The following is a 25,980-nucleotide window of genomic DNA, read 5'->3' as shown; positions in this document are numbered from 1 at the left end:
CTTCCAGTCAAGGAAACAATGTTCATATAAACTGAGTCATACTGAAGTACTAACAACAAGCTGTCCTCAAAGTTAAAAAAAGGGACCAAACAAGGCAATTTCTAGCACAAAGGAATGAGACTAGAATGGTATAATTTCAATTATCAAGCAGAGCCAGGAACGAGAAGGCTGCAGCCTCCAGGTCACATGTGGCCCTCTAGGTCCTCAGGTGTGACCCTTTGACTGAATCCAAACTTCACAGAACAAATCCCCTTAATAAAAGGATTTGTTCTGTAAAACTTGGATTTAGTCAAAAGGCTACAACCAAGGACATATGGCCTCAAGGCCCAGGTTCCCAACCCATAAACTTGACCAATGGGGTTGATTCTATTTTGGAGAGGGACCTCAAAATCCCATCACAAAGGGCATCTCCAATGCTGCCTAGACCAATACTGGCCCACTCATATGACCCATCTGACAACCTTGTAATAGAATAATATAAATCTTAAAACTGTAAGCCTAAGCAATTGGGGGGCTCACGCGAATCAAGGTATCCATTTTCACAAAGCACTAGGTAAAAGTCAGCCAACATTATGAATAGTTGGAAAGTCAGATGCAATGTGGAGCCATGGCCACCGCAGACTTGATTATGCGACCTGGAGCACACAGAACTCTTGGCTCCACGGAGAAAGACTAAGGAAACACTGGGACATCATCTTTCTCAAAGGAATCTTTTCCATCTCATTAGGTATCTTCTATCAGTGCATGTCAGATGTTTTCTTTCCACGTATTTATGACTTTGTATTATCTGACATCTGTACTTCTCTTAGAAGCTATCACTGGAAACGAAGAAAAATCTTTGTAAAATCAGTCCAAGAACACTGGTTCCGAAATCAGGGGCTGGATCTGAATAGAGCAGCTAGGCGGTATTCTGGATAGATACTAGATAGACACGTCCCAGCAAGGAGAGTCATCGACCCCCTGTCTTCCTCAGTTTCCTCATCTGTACAATGAGGATAAACCCCCACCTCCCGGCGTTAAGGACCAAGTGAACCTTTGGTAAAGCCCTTGCAGGCCTTAGGCGCCACATACAGGCTAACAGTTGTTGGCGGTACAAATGGCACCGTCTGTTCCCCCACCCGTCTGAGGGGGTCGGGCGGGCCGGCCTTGGAGGCGCCGCCAGCTCGGGTTCTAGGCTGGGAACAAGGAGAAGGACGGCCCGACCAGAGGCAGCAGGGAGGGCAGAGGCAGCGCCACCGAGCCCGGTTTAGTACAGAATCCACGCGTGCCACGCACTGCCCCCGCACAAAGGGAGCATGCCCGCAGGGTGCCCAGCCTGGAGACGCGCCTCCGAGCGGGACGTGCCGGCTCCTGGCCCCGGGCGCCCAGGCTGCAGGGCTGGGGAGGGGGCGGGGAGGGGCGGGGGAGGGGCGCGCCTCGGGCGCTGACACGTCGCTCAGGCGCTCCCCGCCCCTTTCCCTCATCCTGAGCCCCGCTCCGCCGCCCCCCGCCCCCCCAGGGCCCGCCCGGCTGCGCGCGCACCCAGAGCGGCCTCCTGCCCGGAGCGCGGACGTGCGGAGGGCCCACGAGCGGAGCCGCTGCCCCTGCGTGGCCATGGAGGACGCGGGCGGGCCCCGAGGGCCGCTGCTGGCGCTGCTGCTGCTGCTGCTGCAGGCCGGGCCGGGCCGGGCGGCCGAGGAGCCCGCCGAGCAGCAGCGGCCCCGGGCCCCCGACGGCGAGTGCCACTTCTACGCCGGAGGCCAGGTGTACCCGGGGGAGGCGGCCCGCGTGCCGGTGTCGGACCACTCCCTGCACCTCAGCCAGGCCAAGAGTAGGTGCGGGCCCGGCGCGGGGAGGGGAGGGAGCCCCGAGCCCCGGGCCTGGATGGAGTCACTCCGGGGCCGGCTTTGCCCCTGGGCCTCAGTTTCCCCATCCTCGGCGTGGGGAACCCCGGATAATGAAAGTTGGGATTCACTCGGAGGGCCGCCCTTGAGCACCTAGAGGGCCACGTGTGCCCTCAGGTTCCCCACCCCCCGGATCAGATGGCCTCTAAATTCCCATCCATCTCTACACCTACGACTACCACTGTTATTCAGGCTAAAACGAAGTGGTACGTACTAAAGTCCACCTCAGTTTCCCCAGCTTCAGAAGGAAAGAACTGGACTCTGGCCCCCAGACCCCCGAGCAGCCCCGGATGGGTGGTCCTGTACCCACAGGGCAGTGGAGACCAGTAACTCTAACGTTCCTCACCCTTGTTTTGTGTCTCCCAGAGCTGTGTAACAGTGGGGATGGGGCCGATGGAGAAGGCCATGGAGCCGGGGCACTGGGATTTACAAATCGGGGTTCACAAACCTTCGTACCCAGCCAGTCTGAACTTACACTTATTTATTTGCCTTTCTAATCTGTTTAGAGAAGGACACGTCAGTGAAATCATACCAGGTTCAAGTGCTGAAAAAAGATGATGTGCCCTTGGGAAGAGCTTAGGACCACAGCATTGCGGGGAAACACTGAAGACAATTTTCAGTGTTTTTGATAAAATTAGTTTTACGTCACAGGTATATATATATCTGTATCCCCAGCACAGCACAGTGCTGAAGAGACCTAAGGAATGCTTGTGGATTGATCCTGATTAAATCCACCAAGACGGTAGCTGGGAGACACGCTTGTAGTTTAGAAAAGCCATATGCTTTGTAATTGGAGACAAATGCTTGAGATAATTTGTAAAACCTTAAAATCCAATGTAGCTGTTACTGTTACCACCACCAAGTGGTTACATTCCTACACTGTGGAATAAATGTAACGAGAGACAAATCTTCCACAGCTCCAACAGCTGGTAAGAGTTTAAGTTGGTCCTACCATTTTGCTTTCTAAGAACGTATTTTTAAGTTATCGTGTATAATTCTATATGTTTACCTGTTTCCCAGTGAAATCATACTCAGATGGAGTATCATGATATGGAGATGACCCTTGATTCTCAAGAGCCTGTTAATTTTTCTGAGTTCAGGGAAATTCATCACCAGTTTTGTTGAGTGATCCATTTTTTTTTCAACCACAGTAAATTTCAAAGATAATATGTCATAGTATTGAAGGAATGCTATCTATATTGAAGGAACTTTCCATACCAACAGAATTAAAGATCTCTGAAATATATAGATATACATGCATTTAACTTTAAAAAATGTTTTATAAGCCTGCTATGTCAGATTCCATGTTATTATTCAGTGAACATATAATTAGGGACTTCATTTTGAAAAAATTACTCTGTCACTTCTGAACTATTATAATTTCCAAATCTTAAACTGATTTTCTCTAGCATACTCTAGCATAGTAAGGTACCTTGAAATGTTTATGGCAGGTAAGCATTTACTAAAAAATTAAACCAACCCACTGTCCTCTTTGCCTGAAAACACATTTTTTACTTTTATGTATCTGCTTCATTTCTGTATAGCCACTTAGCAAATTAATGCTTCAAAGAACTGTATCTGGAGTTCAATTCATATACAATCAATATAGCTTCGCCTTTGAATGCCTACGTGGTTTTTCCAAATACTTTTATTCCAAGTAATGATAAAATCAGGATCCTGACTTTGCAAATATCAAAACTTGCTGAACAAAAACAAATTTTTTTCTTTTTTCTATCATTTACCTAGGTAATTGTCATTAATCATTTATGAGCATCCCCATATTTTGAGCTCTAATAACTTCTTATTTTGATCATTGATGACAGTAATTTCATCATTTATTATAGTAATCTTTTTGATACTCAAATCTTTCTGGGCACAAAACATAAAATTCAATTCAAACCTGCTATTGGATTCTCCTTACCTATCCTTGAAAGTGCCACTTTTGGAAATTTTGTAAATAGATACTGGCTTTGGAAAGAAAGAATGAGTTGAAAATTAGCTTTCTAACTAAGCTCTCCTCCCTACCCCTGGTACCTGTTTATGGATCTTTGCTGAATACCTATCATGATGAGTACTGTATTGCAAAGGTAACCTCTGCTTTCCAGAAATTTCAGGGAAATGTCATTGTCTTACTCATCTCCAGAAGTCAAACAGCTGCCTCATTTGCACTTTATTATCAATTTTAGTGAAGGTTTAACATGCTGATAAGTGGCATCAAGATACAACACTAATAACAGATTGTGTTAAGCAGACATGGGAAATATCTCCTATACCTAGGAACCATCTTCCCAAAAACAGGCATTTGAAACTGTCTGGAGTCTTAGGTAACTCTCTGGGCCCTGTTTTGTGTTAAAGAGTTCATTAGCATGAAAGGTGATTTCCTAAGAAACTACCTCCAGCAGTTCCTCCAACAATCCAACAACTTTCTCTATGTGACATAACCAGTCAGATTAACACTATGCAATCTCTCTTTTTTTTTTTTTAAGTTTCTAAGTCAGCACCTTATTGGGAAGGAACAGCTGTGATAAATGGAGAATTTAAGGAGCTCAAATTAACTGATTATCGAGGAAAATATTTGGTTTTCTTCTTCTATCCACTTGACTTGTAAGTAAGACTCTCCAAAGTAATATACACAAGAAATTTTGTCCCAAAAAATAGAGTCAGAAGGGAAATTTGGTTTTGACTCTCATTTGTGACAAGCCATGGAACCATGAGCAAATCACTTAACTGAGTGGCTTTAACTGAGCTTTGCTTTTCTCCAGGGAGTATGCTCAAATGTGACATTTTCAAACTACATGAAAATAAGAGTATGCAAAAATAATCCCTAATTTCCTATTTGAATACAGTAATTGTTTAATTCTCCATTAAAGCCCTTTTAAAGTGCTTCATCACCATGTGGAGATGACTCTTGATTCTTGGGAGACCACAACAGGGGAGCATAAGCTCTGGTAGATGCCATTAAGCTGAAAAACATTTGAGTTCAGACCCAGTAAGGGATTGCAAAAACTAGCTGAGCTAACTTCTGATAGGATCATTACCATGTAGGCTTCAGGGTAGTGTGTTTTTCAGCTCCGGCGATTTGAAAGACTGTGCTGTAGTGAGGGATTTTTACCAACATCCATAGAGGAGGTACCCACATTGACAAAATTACAATTCGTTGATATTTTTATGATACCAAAAAAGGAAATAGGAAAATGTTTCCTGGCTTATCTGCCACAAATTCATGTTACTGTTTCGTTAGAATTAGCATGGAAATTCTTCATTATGACTTAAGCTTACTGGGAGACTACATAAACCCATTTTTATCAATTCCTTCTTAGATTTCTCTAAATTGAGAGGATTTGGTATTTCACTCTGAATTCTACCAAATCAACTTTACTGAGACAGAGCATGAGTATGTGTCATAATTAAGCTATTTAGCTTTAGATCTGTAAGAAAAGTCTAATATTTGAACAGCTGCAGTTGGTACATGACAACCTCTAATAAAGGTCAAGCTGAAAATACCTGTATATGAACATACATAATAGATAGGAGTGTGCTGGTAAGTGTTTAACAACTTGGTTTTCATAGTACCACCCACTTTTAAGGCTAATCTGTATTATTAACACTTTTTAAAATAACAAAGCAATAAATCAAGTCCTGAATTATAGCAGTTTCCAGTTTTTGAGGTATAGGTGCTCACTCTGAAAATTTAGCAATCAGATTGTCCTGTTAGAGCTAATTCTGGCACACCCTCGCCTATACAGAAAATAGGATTGAACTTTTAGAATTCTCTTTAGTGATAAGACTAGGCTGCTTTTGCTGTAAAGGCAAAAAAAATATGGATTGATAAAACAGATTTTTTAACAGTAGTCTGATGCAATTGAAAATGTGTTTGCAATTCTGATTTATTTAAAAAAAAAACTCAGTAGAAAATAAGAAATAAATAGCATTCTGCATGTACAAAGTAGTGTCAGTTCTCCTGTCCTGAGCACATAAGAAAGATTCCTGAGATTCTGTCCCAACATGCTTTTAAACAAAGGAATGAAATGTCAGGGCACCCAACAATCCACCAAGAACAGAACAAGTGATGTAAGTCTTTTTTCTGCCACTGTTTTTATTTATCTCCCCTAAGACAGTTGAGAAAATTTGCCTGAGGAATCAAAGTGTTGGAGAACCTAAATTGAGCAAAAGAATAATGAAGTCCCCAGCCCCACACCACCCCCAGTATACACAATATTTCTCCCAGGTTGGGGAGAAATCCTTTTGGGGGAAGACACAGGGATGTAGAAATTCTTAATCACCTAGAAGTTGGATAAGTTCCTTGCAATAGTGAGTCTATAAACATTTAAGTTCCAAGCACTGTTCTGATCCCTGGGGATACAAAGAAAAGTAAAAGTTCCTTCTCTCAAGGAGCTTATAATATAATAATGGACCCAGTTTGTAAATAACTACGTCCAAACAAGCTATAGACAAGATAAACTGGAGAATGATGAACAAGAAAGGATTGGCATTAAGAGGGATGGAGAAAAGCTTCCTGTCGAAGGTGGGGTTTCAGCTGGAACTTGAAGGAAGCAGAGTTGAGGAGGGAGAGCCTTCCTTGCATGGGGAACAACTGGTGACAATGCACATTCAGGATAAAGAGTGTCTTGTTCAAAGAACCAGAAGGAGGCCAGTGTCTTCACTAGATCGGAGATCAATGAGGGGGAGTGGAGTGAGGAGGGGTAGCACATTAAAATAAATTCTAGGATTCTTGAAAGAAATGGATCAATTGATAGTCTTTGATAAATTCTAGTACATAAAAGTTTGCAGTACAATTGGGAATCATTATTATTAAACTGCATTTGATTAAAAGTATCTTCTTAATTGATTGTTGCGTCATAGTTTCATATATAAAACTGCTATTTTAATGTATATTACACCTGTTAGAATCTAAAGAATGTTCTAGAGAAAATGGAACTTATGTTGGTACTAAACAAATGTGAATATTCTAAGAAAACTGAATTGCTTTTTGTTTTTTTTCTGACTTTCAGCACTTTTGTGTGTCCCACTGAAATTATCGCTTTTAGTGACAGAATTGAAGAATTCAAAACTATAAATACTGAAGTGGTTGCATGCTCTGTTGATTCACAGTTTACCCACTTAGCATGGTATGTGACTTACCTTTACATGTTTTTTACTAAAAATATATATGTATATATATAAATTTATAATAGGTTGAGTTCCCTTATGACACAATAAGGTTCTATATCACAATATTCAGTAATAATAGGTTTATAAAGTAGAAAATGAACTACTGGTCCCATCAAATTAAAATATGATTCTATTTATTATTATTATAGATTTATTTAAAATAAAACTGTTAACTTTTTAAATTGAGGCAAAGGTGAATTAAATGTAAAAGCTACAAAAAGATGAAATACATTTTTTTGAATGTGGCCAATGTGGAATGGGTCAAACTCCTCCTAAGAGGAGGGGAAAGTTGCTGATAAAAACCATTGCCAGGGGAGAAAACTTAGGGAAGGAGAAAGGATAAAAAGTATGATACAGCTACAACACAAATGCCTTGTTTTGCTTGACTGTGAATGTTTATTACATGTCCTTTTTTCTTAAAATAGAAGCAGGGAGAGATGGGAGGAAAAGAAAATAGTTCAATTAAACTGAATTTTTTAAGAAAGGAAAAATGTGATGTTGATAGGGGTAAAAACACTGGAATTTTTAAGTTGTGTCTGTATTTGATTTGTACCTTGAGCCGAGAGAAAGTAAAATCTTTGAAATTTTTTATTTTATTGGCAAATTTTTTTAGGGGGAGGCACCATGGTGCAGCTGAAAATGCTGAACTTGGAGTCTTCTGAAACTTGAGTACCCCAGCTCTTCCTTGTGAGCTTGGAGACCTCAGTTCCCTCACTGCTAAAATGAAAGGGTTGGACTAAAAAAAAAAAGCAGCATATCCTTTTCACCTCAGGGGAGATGACCCTGTGATAATCTAGGAGAAGCAGCCCGGCGATGGGCACGATCCCTACTTCCACTTCAGTTTTATATTAAAGAGACTAGGGACCAGTAGTCTTTTTAGCCCTCAGTGCCACCTGTACGTGGAAGCTAGGCCCATAGACACCAGAACTGAAGACTAGGGTTCGAGTGAGGAAACCTGGACTTCAGTGACTAGTCATTTCCCAGGCCTGCTCATCTTTAACTGAGAATGATGACAGTCCCTAAGTTACCCAGCCTGCCAGGTGTTTGTTAGAAAAATGTTAAAGATGCTGCCCAAAGGAATTAGGTTTGTTAGCAGACACTAGACATTTCAGTTAGAGGTGAGCAGAAGGTGTGACTCTGCTAAATCTTCAAGGGTCAAGTAAAGAGGAAATGAGGGTGCTCAAGGTCAGTCAGTCCTGTATTTGTCATTGCGCTCTACTTTGTTGTATATAAAGTGGAGATGATTCCAAACTCACAAGTGCTGTGTAGGTTTAACTGTTTTTAGCTAATGAGAATCACACTCTCTAAGAAATGTACACTTGATTTTCTTTTTAAAGGATTAATACCCCCCGGAAGCAAGGAGGCCTTGGGCCAATGAAAATTCCACTTCTTTCAGATTTGACACACCAGATTTCAAAGGATTATGGAGTTTATCTGGAGGACTCAGGTCACACTCTTAGGTACCTTCCAACTATATTTCCCTCTCTACTTCTCTTAAAATGAATTTTCTTTGGTTTAGTAGTAACAAAGTTTGTTCAAAATACAGTTATTTAGATCTGTAAGACTGCTGTAAATGTTCTTGGAATATTAGATGAATGTAGTGTTGATAAATATCTTTGTATGTTTACATATAATAAGAACTGAAATGAGCTATTTCAGTGCATCATATATGTGTGTGTATACTATACACTGAAATATGCTATATGTATGCACATATGATATACTGAAAACCAACTCACCATTGGCGTGAATGAAAGTTAAAGAGACGTTTCTCTGAACAGTTTCACTAGTTCTGTTATGTTAAATAAGAGAATTTTATAACAATTTGGTTTAAACAGCATTAGATGGCTAATAATCTTCTGAAGAACTTAATTTGGATTTGTAGGTAGAATTATTTTTGAGCTCTGCTTTTCTTTTCTGATAATTCCCCGAAGTCAGTAACTTTGCTCGGAAGTTATGCCAGTTTTAAGATTAGGTTCTCCTTCCACTTAATTTTGTTTCACTTTCTAGTCCAGTAACAAGCTACCTGATACAAGCTGCTTTGAGCCAGTGATGTCCTCCACATATAGGAAGATAATAATAATTCTGTCACATTTTAATAACATTAATAGTATGAATTATTTTTCCAATAAAAGTGATAGATTCTATCTTTAGTCTTTACTGTACCAGTGTTTATCGCATGACCTTGTCTTATTAGTACTATCTTCTAAAATCCAAATAGTTAACTTGTTATAGACACAAATATGGAAGAATATTGAAGGGGGGAAACTCCGATTTTAATAGATGTTAATTTAATAAGTCACATAACCTCTGTCTCATTTTTCTCATCTGTAGAATGGGAATAATAACACCTACTTGCCAGGGTTGTTATAATAATAAAAAGAGATTGATGTTTGTAAAGCTTAAAATGCCATATAGATTCTAGCTGTTATTGTTAATACTAATGATTCGTGTTCATTCCTATTCTGATTTCTATCCTGGTGTAGCGGGGACCTTGGGTTCTCTAAAACTATGGCTGCAGAGACAAGCTTTTGCAGGAAAGGCTTTCAGTGCAAGCCCACTGGTGGCCTGGATGACTATCTGAGGATTATCCTAGCTAAGTCAGGAATGTGGTATTGAATTATTTTAGCCACAGTTCCCAAATGGAAGGAAAACCTTTACTGATAAAATTTTACATCCTTGAAGAATCGAAAATAGTAGTAAACAAAATTGAAAGAAAAATATTAATCAGTCATATTGAGAAAATGAAGTGGTGTCCAGAACTCATTCTTAACTTCACATGGTACCTGGTCCCCTACAGTCTCTAGCCTTTGCATTGACTGATTCCCATGGCTGCAGTCCACTCCCTCTTGATATCTCAGACTCCCTTCAAGACTCAGTTCAAATGGAGTCTTTCTCCCTAAACTTCCTTCTGCTCTGTATGTATCCTATATATTATTTAGATCCTATATTTATGCATGTTTCATCCCCTGTTAGAAAGCCTTTCTTTGTATCTCCAGTGCTTAGCCTAGTGCCTGACTCATAAGTGTTTAATAAAGGTTTTGCTGATTAATAATTGATTGGCATAGAGGTGATAATTAAATGTATATGCAAGTTACTGAGACCACTGAGAGTGGAAAGAGGAAGGTTGCCCCGTACAAAAGTCTTTGGGAACACCCAAGTGCTGTCATGGATAAGCCAGCAAAGGAGATGGAGAGGGACCAGTCAAACAGGTAGAAAGAGAATAAAGAGAGAATACTGTCCTAGAATCCTAGAAAGGATAGAGTATCCAGGAAGAGAGCGGGTAGCCGTCACTGTCAGGGGCTCCAGAAAGGTCCCATTAGATGAAGACTGGGAAAAGGCTGTCAGATCTGCTCACTGTAAGATTATTGTGAACTCCAGAGAGAGCAGTTTCAGCTGAGAGATGAAGTGGGAGGTGAGGTGGCAAATGGCTGATGGGGAAGGGAGGGAAGGAGGTTAGGAGCAATGAGGAGATGGGTTTTCTAGGAGAAATGACACCATAACTTGAAGAAACAGGATTGGGAGGGTCTAGTGGAGCTTGGGAAAAACTTGTTTGAAGCAGGTAGGGAGAGACCCAGTAGAAAAGGAAAGTTGCTGAAGAAGTAGAAGAAGGAAGAGAGGGGGCGAAGGGCTGCTTCTGTCAAAGACTGAGGAGAGAGACTGCCTGGGGATTATCTTGGGTCACTCCAGAGTAAATATTGCTTTCAGATTCTTACTGATATAATTAAGTAGAACAGGTGATAAAAGTTCTTGGGTGACAGTGTTTATTATCATTTCCCTTTTTTCCCTCAGTGTATACTTATCTTGTCTACATTTACGTAACTACTCATTGTTCCCTCCTATAGAAGTAAACTCCTTCATGGCAGAAAATGTTTGATTTTTCTCCTTGTACTTGGCAGTGCCTAGCACATAATCAGTGCATAACAAAAATTTGTGGATTAATTGCTTAGCAGAGACTAAAAGGTGGTAGAATATACTTGTGTACAGTTAAAGGAGAAAGGTCCCGAGGGGCTGTTTCAGATTGTGCGTCAGGGTCATCCATCCTGGACATCAGAGAGAGAGGAATAACATTACCTTCACTGAAAAGGAGTGTCATCTCTTAACTATTCTTCAATTTTCAGAGGCCTTTTCATTATTGATGATAAAGGGATCCTACGACAGATTACGATGAATGATCTTCCTGTTGGCAGATCAGTCGATGAAACACTTCGTTTAGTCCAAGCATTCCAGTACACTGACAAACATGGAGAAGGTACCCTTCTTTTCTTTGTTGCTTTAGAGTTGGCAGCTATCACAGACCTTTTGTCTCATTAGTCTAAAAAGTAGCAATGCGGCTTCCTTTTTTGTGTTGAAATGAATTTAAGTACAGAAATTTTAGTCTTCTGATCAAACTGAGCTCAAATTGAGAGCTAACTCATTTCAATTTTAAGACAGATTGAATTTGTTTATAAAATTCATTTTAACAGATTATTACTAATACATTCTTACATACCATATCAGGGAGAAAATAAAAATCAAACTTACAAAAAGGGAAGAATCCAAGTACTTAAATCCCACACAATTTAAAATTGGGTTACTCTCAAGATTTACTGAAAATAGTCATACATTTGTGAGTGTTTTATTTTCAGATTAGGTTTCTATAATTAAAGTTTGACATATTCTTACCGTTTTAATGCAGCAAGCACTCTGTATTTGCCTGTTGTTCCAGACGTGTCTCCTTGTTGTGACACTTAAAGGATACCTATCATTAAGTCCTCTTTCTCTAGGGAGTTTTAATAGCGACCAAACTAAACTAAAATTTCAGGTTGTACAACTTCTGGTATTGATCATAATTTCCTTAAAAGTACAAGTTAGTATCTGGCTTAATATGCACTTTGGTTAAAGGGAAAGTTCCTTTTTTGTTTGTCTTTCAAATATTCTTTTTGATGGACTAGTGAGGGAACTATGCCTTTGGGTACAAAGTCCTAACTTTTATGTAGTTTGCATTATGGTAAGAATTCTTTATAAATAACTTAGCTCAAGTCCCTTCATATTTTTTCATGAACAGACTTTCTAACTAATATTTGAGGAGCACTTAATTCAGTCCATTTTTTTCATTGTTAAATTTAAGTAAACATAAATTGGCAGTGTGTGAAAGTAAGCCAATTTTCTGCTGGCTAGTTCAGCATTTTAAATTCCTCACTAAGGGAAAACAGTTTCGCATAAAAGCAGAACACTTGGCCCCCAGAAGTCCTCTGTAAGTAGCAGCAACATTCAGTTCCAGTAATTAAAAGACACATTGTTTTAAAAGGACTCAGGTTATTTTTTTAAGCTCACATTTGTTTGTTTGTTTCTTCCCCGTCAGTCTGCCCTGCTGGCTGGAAACCTGGTAGTGAAACGGTAAGTGTAACTGATTTGGCTTGGGACTAGAAGCAAAAACCAGCCAAGCTTGGAAGGTTGTTTCTCATGGTAGCACCATCTTGATTTTGTTAATAGGGCAAATAAACCTGCATTGACAGGCAGAAATGTCTGAGGGTAAAACTTCTTAGGCCTCTAGGGAAGGTAGTTGGAACTGGAGGAAACAGAAAGCCAGTTTTGATAGGGTAAATTTGGAAGCCAAGCATTAAGAGAAATGTGCTTTTTAGAAGGGAGGAAAATTATGGAGATATTGGGATAAGTTAGAGAATTCTTCAGGGTTCAAATGTGGACCCTTACTTAGTAAAATTGTTTTCTGTAGTCCAAAACAAGAAATAGTCATAACAGTTCCAAAAATGAAAAAAACTGAGTAAACCTGACTTAGGTTACATCTAAGCTAAAGCTTTGTGGCCTTGTTCTTTTGTCACCTTTTAGGGAAGGAGTGAGTGGAGGCCCTTTAGGTCAGAGCTACCTTGTAAATTTTAGGATAAGTCTTTGAGCAAAAGGAAAGAAAAAGTTGAGAATCACTACTTTGAGCCAGTTCCACCATTTTGTTGTTAAATTTTGACAGTATCTTAGAGCCTGTTTACTACATCCAGTATCATTTCCCAATGGAGGGGAACTCGTGCTTGTTTAGCATAGAAAATACCAATTTGCTGAGGTGGCAGAGCTGGGCCGACAGATCAGTCTCCTGACATCCAGTCAGTATCACTAGTCAGAATTTACGCTGATACACTCTTTACAGTGCACGAAGTTCTTCTTAACAGAACCATGGGAAGCCCATTTCCATTACACCAAATTCCTCCTTAAATCATAAAGCCCTAGAGAGTCAGTAAAAATTCTCAATGAAATGCAAAAGCGTATTTTAGCGTATGCTTTAAGGTGTAAAAGTCATGCCATGAACTTGGATTTGACTAACTTACTTGTGGAGAGTTATTTACCTGTACATTTTACACTAACAAAGGCAAAAGTCTTCTTCAATATCATATTAGTATTAAGGGAAATTTTGTGATGTGTTAGTATTTTTTCATTGTATTTCATTACAAGCACTTTGCGTGCAACTTGTCAGAAACTGCTGTTGTGAAGTGTAACATTGCTTCAGAAACCTTTGGGTTTCTAGCTACTAAGCCAAGTATCAGTGCAGCCAGTACTTATTCTTGAATATACTTCATCAAGTATTTATTTATAGGACAACAACTTTGTCCAAGGTATTCTGCTAGGTCTTATGTTTTTTAAGTTTAGCAGCAGTTTCAGATTTTAAGAATCACTGACCTTTTTCACCTCCGAAAATTATAAATTAGAAGAACTCTAATGCTCCCATTAAAATTTGAGATAGCTTAGATCACTTAACCAGAAATTTTCTCTAGGAGGAAATTACTTTTAGAATACATTAACATCTGTAGACATGCTCTTTCAATGTCCTTGACTTAATTAGATCAAACCTGAAGAAGCTATGAAAGCCTGGTGGCCAAAAGAAGAATTGTAAGTATATTGAGGGAATTTGTATACAGATGCTAATTAATTAAATGAATTATAGATTTGTCACTGGAGCATTTCAAATGGATGAATATAAAGAAATTAGTTTTACTCATTCTGTGCCAAATGTACCCATCTGCTGGCAGTGTTTCTAGGATCCTGGGCAAGCCCCTTCACTTCCCTGGATCTGTTTCTTCATCAATAAAATGACAGTTTGCCTCTCAGGTCCTTCCCAGCTCTAGGCCTACGATCCTTTGATCATATATGAATATAGAATTTAAGTCATAGGAATAAGCATCATTTTCAACAGACAAGTGAAGGGCAACTGCTCAGTCAAGTGTTTTCAGATGTGAAGACATAAATAAATGTACAGACAATTCTCGCTTTACATAAATTCACATTGTACAAAAGCACACCTCTGTTACTGTACAGTACTGTCCCTGCTCCTGCCCCTCAGCTCCACACTCCACAGCCTCCCACACACCACCACCTCCAACCAAAAAAAAACCAAAAATCCTGCCAGTGAAAGCAGAACAGCAGAGAAATTGCCGCCAACCCTAGGAATGGGGGCTTGGCTTGAAACCTTTGCTCCACTCTGCCCATCTGTCCTGTCTGTCCACATGTTGGTGTCTGGTCCCCACATATTTGGCCCCTGTGTATTCTTCCTCTCAGTTCTAGCTGTGCTCGACATGTCTTTCCCAGCCCCTTTGTGTTTCTTTTTCTGTTCTCACGTCTCTGTCATGTCTTTAAGCCTTGTGCCAGCCGCCTCCCTCCAATGGTTCAAGACCCCCCCCCCCCCTTCCTACCTTTCTTCTTTCCCCACATGCAGGCAAATTCACTTTACATAAATGTCTGCAGAACGGTCCTCAGGTAAAGTGAGACTAATCTCTACGTCGGATGTAACGATGTATCTTCTGAATAAATTAATGACTTTCTTCTTTTCTTCTACAGATAATTCCAGATCCAGCTGGAAAACTGAAGTATTTCGATAAACAAAATTGAAATGTTTGCTCAGGTCATGTCTAGTTCAAAGGTTACAAATAAAATTTTAGTGGTTTTGATACTACTTTGTGTTTGTAATGATTGGGAGGCATCTTAGTAGGAGAAAAAGAAGGGGATATGACATTACAACGCCAGGTATTTTTTTTTCTTGATAAAGAAGGGGACATGGCATTACAACACCAAGTATTTTTTTCTTTATAAATTATATGTGGTACAGTGAAAGCTCAAAGGGGACAGCAGTATTTCTTGGATGACTCACGATGAGGAAGGAAAATCTACTGAGAATTCTGTTCTCTTTCATTGCAAACATGAAAAGGACAAGTATTCAAGTTTTCATTCCCTGCTGAGAACAGGCAGGCAAAGATACTCTGCTTCTAAAAAAGAAATCCATATGATCAAAAGGCACTGTAATGCTGAAGTTGAGAATTCAGCACAGTTGTTTGACAGACAGGAATTCTTGTAGAGTCTGTTTGGCACATGCAAATGAAATAAATAATTCTGTTGTATTATATACACTTCAAAGAGTTTCAGATCCATGATAGCCCTTAAATATGTAATTATCCATCATCTCTGCATATGTATCGATACCCTTAAATTCTTTCAGTTTCTATATGTACTCTCAGGGTCACAAGTTATTAAATGTAGTGCCCATTGAGCCCCCTCTTACTTGCCCTAAAACGTTTCTTCGTACACCAAAAGTATCATGAATACATCAACAAATACTTACTGAAGCACTTACTATGTGCCAGCTACTGTGCTGGGTGCTAGGGATACAAAGATAAGACAAAAATAGTTTCTGCCTCCAAGGAGTTTATGAAAAGAACACATACACCTGTATACATAGATATAGATATAGATATATACAAAGTGAATCCAAGGTGTCTTAGAGGTCAAGTCATCAGCAGCTCAGCTAGAGGGATCAGGAAAGACCATATGGAAGTTGGCTCTTGAGCAGGGTCTCAAAGGGATTTCAAAAGTCAGAGAGGAGGGAGTTCATTCCAGGCTGGGGGTGGGGGGGCAGTCAGTGCAAAGGCACATGTAGGAGATGAAATGGCATGTGTGGAACAGTCACTAGGCCAATATGGTCAGATCATAAGGTGTGTCAACTAGAGAAATAATATTTGGAAAGGTGATGGCAGAGAAAAGCCAGGAAGTTGCCTGAGCTCTCCCTAATTACCCTCGGAAACAGTTAAATCAAGCCTCTAAACAGATTCTGCAGTGACAGAACATACAGAAAGGCCAAGTGGAACAATTTTCCAACTTAAGATAATTTAGAAGGACCAGGAAAGCTCTGTCTCATAGATAAAAGGAGTACAGCCCAGCACACATGGTGTCCATGCAAGCCAGCAGGTAAACTGCCAACCCAGGAACCTCCACAACAGGTGCAACAAAGGCAGGCCACCCCAGGGCAGTAGGCAAGCTACCAGCACCTAAGGCCCCAGTCCAGAAAGCCAGTGACCAGGGCTCCTGACCCCTAGTGCAAGAAGCTTGGGACAGGGCCCCCTTGTACTCCAGGAGCAGAGCTCAACTTTAAAAGTCACAAAATAGGCTTAAAAATGAGTAAAAAGCAGAAAAGAGGCCTGACTACAGCCACTGTGATGACAGGATCAAAACAAACTCAGAAAAGGACAATGCCTACACATGAAGCCTCAAGATGAATTGGAATCAAAACAAAAAAAGCCACCTTGGAAGAGCTCAAAAAAGATTTTTAAAATCGAGGTAGAAGAAAAATTGGGAAAAGCAAAGAGAGCTATGCAACAAATAGTCAATAGCTTGGAAAAGGAAGGACAAAAATTGATTGAAAAACAATTTGCCAAATGGGGAGAGGAGGGGGAAATCCACTGAAGAAAACTCCTTAAATAGTAAAATTGACTAAATGGAAAGGAGATACAGAAGCTAACGGAAGAAATAATTTCTTAAAAATTAGAATTAGGCAGGTGGAAGCTAATAATTTTATGAGACATCAAGAATCAGTGAAAATCAAAAGAATGAAAAAATAGAAGAAAATATAAAATACCTCATTGGAAAAACAACTGACCTGGAAAATAGATCCAGGAGAGATAATTAAGAATTAATGGACTACCTGAAAGCCATAATAAAAAGAAGAGCCTGGACAGTATCTTATAAGAAATTGTCAAAGAAAACTACCCTGATATCCTAGAACCAGAGGGTAAAATAGTCATTGAAAGAATCCACCAATCACTACCTGAAAGAAATCCCAAAATGAAAACTCCAAGAAATACTGTAGCAAAATTCCAGAATTTTCAGGTCAGAAAGAAACAATTTAGACATCAAGGAGACACATTCAGGATTACACAATGACTTAATATTTCAACATTAAGGAATCAGAGGGCTTGGAATATGAATGATATTACAGAAAGCTAAGGAGCTTGGATTACAATCAAGAAACTACCCAGCAACATTGAGCATAATCTTTCAAGTGAGAAGGTGGATACTCAATGAATTAGGGGACTTTTAATCTTTCCTGATCAAAAAGACCAGAGCTGAACAGAAAAATTCGATCTTCATATACAATACTCAAGAGAAACATAAAAAGGTAAACAGGTGAAAATGTTATTCAATAAGATTAAACTGTTTACATCTCTACATGGGAAGATGATACTCGTAACGCTTGAGAACTGTATCTCTATTAGGTTAGAAGGAGCATACATAGAGGGTGTGGTTATAAACTGACTGATAATACTGAAAAAAATCAACTGGTGAAAAAAGGATTGTACTGGAAGAGGAAAGGGGGAAGCAGAATAGGGTAAATTACATCATATAAGAGGCAGAAAAGACCTATTACAGTGAGGGGAAAGAAAGGAAGGGAAGTTGAGCATTGTTGGAAATTTACTCTCATCATATTTGTCTCAAAGAGGGAATAACATACCCACTCAGTTGGATATAGAAATTTATCTTACCCTATAAGGAAGTAGGAGGGGAAAGAAAGGGAGAGGGAGGGCAGATTGAGGGAGGCAGTGGTCAGAAGCAAAACATTAGTGAGAAGGGACAGTGAGAGGAAAGAAAATTATCAACAGGATAAAATAGGATGGAGGGAAATACACAGTAATCATAACTGAATTGAATGAGACGAACTCTCCCATAAAACAGAAGCAGATAGCAGAGTGGATTAAAAACCAGAATCCTACAAATATGTTTGCAAGAAATGCATCTGAAGCAGAGAGTTACACACAGAGGCAAGTTAAAAGGCTGGAGCAGAACATAATCTTCAGCTGAAGGAAAAAAAGCAGAGGCAGCAATCCTGATCTCAGACAAAACAAAAGAAAAAAATATATCTAATTAAAAGAGCTAAGGAAGGAACTACATCTTGCTAAAAGGTACCAGAGACACTGAAATAATTATCAATACTAAACATACATGCACTGAATGGTATAGCATCCAAATTCTTAGAGGAGAAGTTAAGTGAGTTATAGGAAGAATAGACAGCAAAACTATTTTAGTGGGGGACCTCAACCTCCTCCTCTCAGGACTAGATAAATCTAACCACAAATGAAAGAAATTAAGGAAGTGAATAGAATTTCAGAAAAAATTAGATATGATAATCCTCTGGGGAAAACTGAATGGGCATAGAAAGGAATACACCTTTTTTTAGTGCTACATGACACCTACACAAAAACTGGCCATGTGTTAGGGCATAAAAACAAATGCCAAAATGTAGAAATATTAAATGGTTCCTTTTCAGATCATGATGCAATAAAAAACTACATGCAATAAAGGGCCATGGAAAGATAGATTAAAAATTAATTGGAAACTAAGTAATCTAATCCTAAAAAATGAGTGGGTCAAACAATCATACAAACAATAAAGAGACACATAGAGAACAATAATGAAATAGCACATCAAAATTTTTGGGATGCAGCCAAAGTAGTTCTTAGAGGAAATTTTATGTCTTTAAATCCTTAAATAAATAAAATAGAGAAAGCAGATCAAAATTGGGCATGCAACTAAAAAAAACTAGAAATAACAAATTTAAAATCCCTAATTAAATACAAATTAGAAATTCTGAAAATCAAAGGAGAGATTTAATAAAATTGAAAATAAGACAACTATTGAACTAACAAAACAGAGATGGTTTTATGAGGGAGAACCTATAAAATAGATAACCCTTCAGTTAATTTGATTTTTTTTTTTTAAAAAATCATATTCGTATCAAAAATGAAAGGGATGAATTCACCATCAATGAAAAGGAAAATAAAGCAATAATTAGGAGCTATTTAGCCCAGATGTGTGCCAATAAATCTGACAATCTAAGTGAAATGGATGAATATTTACAAAAATATAAATTGTCCAGGTTAACAGAAGAGGAAAAAAATACTTAACTCCATTTTAGAAAAAGAAATTGAATAAGCCATCAATGAACCCCTAAGAAAAACTGTCCAGGGCCAGATGGATTTACAAGTGAATTCTACCAAACATTAAAAGAACAATTAATTCCAATACTATATAAACTATCTGGAAAAATAGGCAAAGGAGTCCTACCAAATTCTTTTTATGATAGAAATATGGTGCTGATATCTAACCTAGGAAGTGCCAAAAAAGAGAAAAAAAATATTGACCAATTTCCCTAATAAATATTAATGAAAAATTTTAAATAAAATATTAGGCAAGAGATTACAGTAATTTATAACCAGGATAATACACTATGACCAAGTAGAATTTTTACCAGGAATGCAGAGCTGGTTCAGTATTAGGAAAACTTATCACCATAATTGACCATATCAATAACAAAACTAACAAATCATATGATTATCTCCATAGATACAGAAAAAGTTTCTGACAAAATACAGGACCCATTCCTATTAAAAATACTAGAGAGCACAAGAATAAATGGAGTTTTCCTTAAAATTATAAGTAGTATCTATCTAAAATAAGGAGAAGGATTATATGTAACGAGGACAAGCTAGAATCCCAATAAGATCAGGAGTGGAACAAGGATGCCTATCATCACCACTATTATTTAATGTTGTACTAGAAGTGTTAGCAATAGTAATAAGAGTAGAAAAATAACTGAAGGAATCAAAATAGGCAATGAGGAAACAAAACTATCACTCATTGCCAAAGATGTGATTTAGAATACTTATATAGAATCCAAAAGAATCAACTAAAAACCTACTTGAGATAAGGATTATAAAATAAACTCACATAAATCATCAGCATTTCTATATATTACCAACAAAGTCAAGCAGCAAAAGACAGAGAAATTTTGGGAGTCTACCTGCCAAGACAAGCCCAGGAACATAATTACCAAACGCTTTTTATACAAAGTCAGCTCTGTAAACAACTGAAAAAATATTAATTGTTCATGGATAGGCCAAGTTAACATAATAAAAATGACATTTTACCCAAATTGATTTACTTATTCATTGCCATATCAATCAAACTACCAAAAAATTCTTTGATAGAGCTAGGAAAAAAATAATAAAATTCATTTAGAAAAACAAAAGGTCAAGACTATCAAGGGAATTAATGGGGGGGAAAATGCAAAGGAAGGTGGCCTAGCCACACCAGATCTAAAACTACATTATAAAGTGGCAATCATCCTAAGTATTTGGTACTGGCTAAGAAACAGAATGGTGGATCAGTGGAATAGGTTAGGTACATAAGACACAGTAGTCAATGACTATAGTAATCTACCATTTGACACACACAAAAGACTCCAGCTTCTGGGATAAGAAAGCACTATTTCACAAAAACTGCTGGGAAAACTGGAAATAGTGCGGCAAAAACTAGACATAGGCCACCATCTCACACCATATACCAAGCTGAGGTTAAAATGGGTCTTACCATAAGCAAAACAGGAGAGTAAGAAATAGTTTACCTGTGGAGAAGGGAAGAATTTATTTCTAACAAGAGATGGAAAACATTACGAAATGCAAAACAGATAATTTTAATTACATTAAATTGAAAAGTTTTTGCACAAACAAACCCAATGCAACCAATATTAGGAGGGAAGCATAAAACTGGGAAAGAATTTTTGCAACTAGTGTCTGTGATAAACATCTCATTTCTAAAATATATAGAGAACTGAGTCAAACGTACAAGAAAACAAGTCATTTCCCCATTGATAAATGGTCAAAGGATATGAACAGGCAGTTTTCAGAGGAAGAAATTAAAGCTATATATAATCATATGAAAAAATGCTCTAAAACACTATTGATTAGAGAGATGCAAATCAAAACACCTCTGAGGTACCATATCATCCCTATCAGATTGGTTAACATGACAAAACAGGAAGATGATAAATGTTGGAGAAGATGTGGGGAGAATTGGAATACTAATTCATTGTTGGTGGAGCTGTGAGCTGATCCAACCATTCTTGAGAGCAATTTGGAACTATGTCCAAAGGGCTACAAAAATGTGCATACCTTTGATGCAGCAATATCACTTCTGGGACTCCATCCCAAAGAGATCATAGAAATAGGAAAGGGTCCTACATGTACAAAAGTATTTATAGTAGCTCTCTTTGTGGTGGCCAACAACTGGAAATCAAGGAGATACCCATCAATTGGGGAATGGCTGAACAAGTTGTGGGATATGTATGAATGTAATGGAATACTATTGTGCTATAAGAAATGATGAACAGAAAGACTTCAGAGAGGCCTGGAAGGACTTATATGAACTGATGCTGAGTGAAAGAAGCAGAACCAGGAGAACTTTGTACACAGCGACAACCACAGTGTGTGAGGAATTTTTCTGGCAGATTTAGTACTTCATTGTAATGCATGGACTTAAAAAATTTCCAATGGACTCTTGAGGCAAAATGCCTTCCATATCCAGAGAAAGTACTATGGAAGTGGATCACAGATAGAAACAGAGCATTTTCTTTTGCATTATATTTTGTTTTGTTTTATGGTTTCTCTCATTCATTTTAATTCTTATGCAACATATATTTAATAGGAATGTATGTGTAGAACCTACATAAGATAGTATACCATCTCAGGGAGGGAGTGAGAAGTGAGGAAGAGGTAGGGGGAAAAAATCTAAGATATATGGAAGTGATTGTAAAACACTGAAAACAAATAAAATAATTTAATTTTTTTAAAAAAGTTTACCTATGGAGAAAGGAAGAATTTATTTCCAATAAGAGATAGAGAACATTATGAAATGCAAAATGGATAATTTTAATTACATTAAATTAAAAAGTTTTTGCACAAACAAAACTAATGCAACCAAGATTAGAAGGGAAGCAGAAAGCTGAGAAACAATTTTGACACTGAGTGTCTCTGATAAAGGTCTCATTTCTCAAATATATCAAGAAATGAGCCAAATTTATAAGAATACAAGTCATTCCCCAATTGATAAATGGTCAAAGGCTATGAACAGGCAGTTTTCAGATGAAGAAATTAAAGCTTTCTATACTCATATGGAAAAATGTTCTGAATCACTACTGATAAAGAAACGCAAATTAAAACAACTCTTGAGGTACCACATCACACCTATCAGATTGACTGACTAATATGACAGAAAAGGAAAATAATAAATGTTGGAGAAGATGTTAGAAAATTAGAACACTGATGCATTGTTTGTAGAGCTGTAAACTGATCCAACCATTCTGGAAAGCAATTTGGAACTATGCCCAAAGGGCTATAAAACTATACATACCCTTTAATGCAGCAATACCACTACTAAGTTTGCATCCCACAGAGATCATAAAAAAGAGAAAAGGATCCATATGTACAAAAATATTTGTAGCAACTTTTTTTGTGGTGACAAAGTATTGGAAATTGAGGGGATACCCATCAGTTGGGAAATGACCAAACAAGTTGTAGTTATGAATGTAATGGAATACTGTTCTATAAGAAACGATGAGCAGGCAGATTTCAGAAAAACCTGGACTTACATGAACTGATGCTGAGTGAAGTGAGAACCAGGAGAACACTGTGTACAGTAATAGCAACATTGTGCATGATTAATTGTGAGAGACTTAGCTCTTCTCAGCAATGCAAGGATCTAAGACAATTCCAAAAGACTCATGATGGAAAATGCTATCCACATCTACGGAATAAATTATGGGGTCAGAATGCAGATCGAAGCATTCTATTTTCACCTTTTTTGTTTTTTCTTTCTTGTGGTTTTTCTGTTTTGTTCTGATTCTTCTTTTATAGGCCATATAAGCAATTATAAGAATAACAACACATGGTGCTTTAAGGTTTGAAAAACACTTTACAAATACCTACTTATCCTCACAGCCACCCTAGGTCATACTGTTACTGTTATCCTTATTTGAAAGATGAGGAAATCACCTCAGGATTTTGGACTCCTTTGAGCTGGGTTCAGTCCTGGGAGTTTGATTCTTGAGATGTCACTCTCTCTTCCTTTGGCTAATTTCCCTCCTCCTGGATTCATTCAATTGAGTCTCAAAGACTTAGATACAGCTTGACAGGATGACAGGTACACAGATGTGGTTCTGAAAGGGACCTCAGGCTATCCTGTGAAACCATTTCATTTGCCAGAGGAGAAAAGGGGCTCTGGAAGATGAAGCAACTTACCCAAGATTGCACTGGTCCTAAGTATCATAAGCAGAACCTGAACCCAGAAGCAGTGTTCTCTCCATTGAACCACACTGCCTGCTACATCCCACACAGGCACGCTACATACAAATGTTACAGCCTTTATTTCACCCCACAGAAAATGCATAAGATATTACAGGACTCCCAAGAGCTGGGAACCTGAGGCATTGGCCACAGAACTCTTCTGTCATACGAATGAGTCTCTGCTCTCCAGAGTCCCTACACAGTTTCCCCAGACTTCTCAGACATTCTGTGGTTCAGACTCCCACCAGAAAGTAAATATCCTTAGGAGCTTACTGAACAGCCTTTTCTCACTAGACCTGTGCTGTCCAAGAAACTTACTGGCTTTGCTTTCCTAGCAGGATCTTGTTCAGGAACAACGTGGACTGTCTTCCTCCTTCTCCAAAGTGTAGGGTGCATCAGGAAATTTTTCCTCTCTAGAAGGTGCCAATGCCCAAATTCAACACAGGAACTTCTGGCCTTGGAATTACCCATGAGGCAACTCTCAAAGCAGGAGTAGCCCAAGAAATCTCTCTTCTCTGCTACCAATTCTGATCTATCACAATTAATCATGTACAAATGTTGCTATTACTGTATACAGTGTTCTGCTGGTTCTGCTCACTTCACTGAGCATCAGTTATGTAAGTCCAGGTTTTTCTGAAATCTGCCTGCTCCCTTCTCTGCTACTAAATTCTGAGATGGTATTTCTGGGAAATTCAAATTCTGCCGTCACCCCCCAAATGCAAAAGGAACAGTCCTTTACCTCCTCTCTTTTGAGGACAACTTTGAGCTCACCTTTTTCTGCCAACTACTTTCACTGCAAATCACTACTGCAGCTTCTCCTTGAGACAGAGGAACCCAATCCCCTCCCCCCCACCTTATTACATTTTGAAAGCAGCAGCAAAATAAAGGAAAGGTGTAAGCCCGCAAGAAAATAATTGGCATGCTTTTATATGCCACAAGGAAGAGTGGCTGATTCTTCAGAGAGCCAAGTCAGGAGGGGTTCTCAGTGTTCCTCAGATTGTTTGGGGGTGGGGGAAACAGAAACTAATGACTCATATCCTGTCACTTCTTCAAGCTGATCAAAGAACTCCTCAATCTGATCAGGGACTCCTCTGATCCAACCTCACCTCCTCACCCCCCACCTGCTGTGTAGAGATGTACGTGACAGCTAGGTCTTACAGTCAATAGACACTGGGCTGGGCTCAGAGGTTCACTGTGTGACCCTGGGCAAGTCACTCAACCTCTTTCTGTCTCACTTTCCTCAGCTGTAAAATGGAGGTGATAATAATAGCACCTATCTCCAAGTACTTAGCACAGTGTCTGGCACATAGTAGGTACTCAATAAATTTTTACTGACTGTCTCACTGACAGGTTTTTATGAGGACCAAATGAGATATTTGCAAAGTGCTTAGCACAGTGCCTGGCACATAGTAGGAACTTCATAAATGCTTCTTCCTTGCCTCCCTGCCTCCCCCATTTTTCACTCAGTATAATGTAACATCCTTGAGGACAGAGACTGCTTTCTTTTTATCTTTTTACCCCTCAAACCTAGACTGGACATGGTGTCTGGCTTTTTTAAAAATCTAGACCTGATTTGTTTAAGGACCTCCTTTAAAAATGCGGATCAGCAGCTGTTCTGTAATTTAGGGGCTTAATTTGTCCGCCCTACTAAGAGTTCAAGTGAGCTGCCCTGATTCAAATGGCCAATATGTATAACTTCTGATCCTGTCTCTGGTGCTAATAACCTTGGACAAGTCATTTCCAACAACTTGGACAAGTTACTTCCAAGAACTTCCTCACTCCAAGGCCAGCCCTCTGGGCACACAGTAGAAATTTCATAACTTGGATTTGATGAATGTATGAATGAATACAAAGCCTTTCAACATGTACAGTGAATCAAATCAGAATAGATCGTAGAGTAGGCTAAGGGGGTATTAAGAAATAAGCCTGGCAAGGTATCCCTTGAACTAAATTTACAAATACCATCCAAGGCTGTTTCTGTTCTGCCTTTGTCTCCTTCCGCCCCAAACCTTCCCTTTCTCAGCTCTCCGCTCTCCCAATCTATTCCATCCTCTCCTTCACAATTCATCTCAAATGAACTTCCCAGGATTTTCTCACTTCTTTCTGCCAGGCCTAGAGGCCTGTATTGGGCTACCCGAGTCTTTCTTACCTGTCCCAGGTCTTCGGTTGGCCAAACCGGATAAACGTATGAGAGAAAGGACGTTCCAGAGTCGAACAGGGGTTGAGCTTTATTACAGGGTTTCGGTTACAAGTGCAGGGGGCTCTTCCTTAGGAGGAAGAGGGGAAGATTTCCTAAGGAGGCTAAGCTTAAGGGATTGGAAGTAGAAGTACAAGCGGGGAGAGAGGGGGAGGGGAGAGAGGAAAGAAAAGAAGCGGAGCCCTACTGTCCTCTTTGGCTCCACACGTGCTAAGAGAGCTTTTAGGCTTCCTCAATCCTACTTAACTCTCCAGCAGCATAGTTTGCATCTAAATACCGTGCTGTTAGATAACAATAGTGT

The 25,980-nt window shown here is 39.0% G+C and overlaps 1 protein-coding gene across 2 annotated transcripts; it reads left to right on the top strand.

Moving 5' to 3' along the window:
* Window positions 1–1,021: 1,021 nt before the first annotated feature.
* Window positions 1,022–14,991, top strand: PRDX4 (peroxiredoxin 4). 2 transcript variants are annotated; one of them, XM_072615271.1, is made up of 8 exons: window positions 1,521–1,810; window positions 4,370–4,487; window positions 6,896–7,012; window positions 8,393–8,515; window positions 11,177–11,307; window positions 12,400–12,434; window positions 13,885–13,931; window positions 14,877–14,991. In XM_072615271.1, exons 1-8 carry the CDS (start codon window positions 1,594–1,596, stop codon window positions 14,878–14,880), a joined length of 792 nt encoding a protein of 263 aa, XP_072471372.1. In that variant the 5' UTR covers window positions 1,521–1,593; the 3' UTR covers window positions 14,881–14,991. The 2 variants fall into 2 exon arrangements, with proteins under 2 accessions (XP_072471373.1, XP_072471372.1); XM_072615272.1 differs by lacking the exon at window positions 13,885–13,931 and having other exon boundaries at window positions 1,022–1,810.
* The last annotated feature ends 10,989 nt before the right edge of the window (window positions 14,992–25,980 follow it).

The sequence above is a fragment of the Notamacropus eugenii genome, chromosome 5 (genome assembly GCF_028372415.1).
Source record: "Notamacropus eugenii isolate mMacEug1 chromosome 5, mMacEug1.pri_v2, whole genome shotgun sequence".
NCBI lineage: Eukaryota > Metazoa > Chordata > Mammalia > Diprotodontia > Macropodidae > Notamacropus > Notamacropus eugenii.
The sequence above is the reverse complement of the archived record's forward strand: the minus strand, read 5'-3'. Positions and strand labels throughout refer to the sequence as shown.

Bases quoted from the DNA above. Each gene is read 5' to 3' on its own strand.
- PRDX4 (XM_072615272.1), top strand. From the start codon at position 1,594: ATGGAGGACGCGGGCGGGCCCCGAGGGCCGCTGCTGGCGCTGCTGCTG. The intron at 1,811-4,369 runs GTAGGTGCGGGC...TTTTTTTTTAAG, and splicing joins GCACCTCAGCCAGGCCAAGA to TTTCTAAGTCAGCACCTTAT. The intron at 11,308-12,399 runs GTACCCTTCTTT...CTTCCCCGTCAG, and splicing joins CACTGACAAACATGGAGAAG to TCTGCCCTGCTGGCTGGAAA.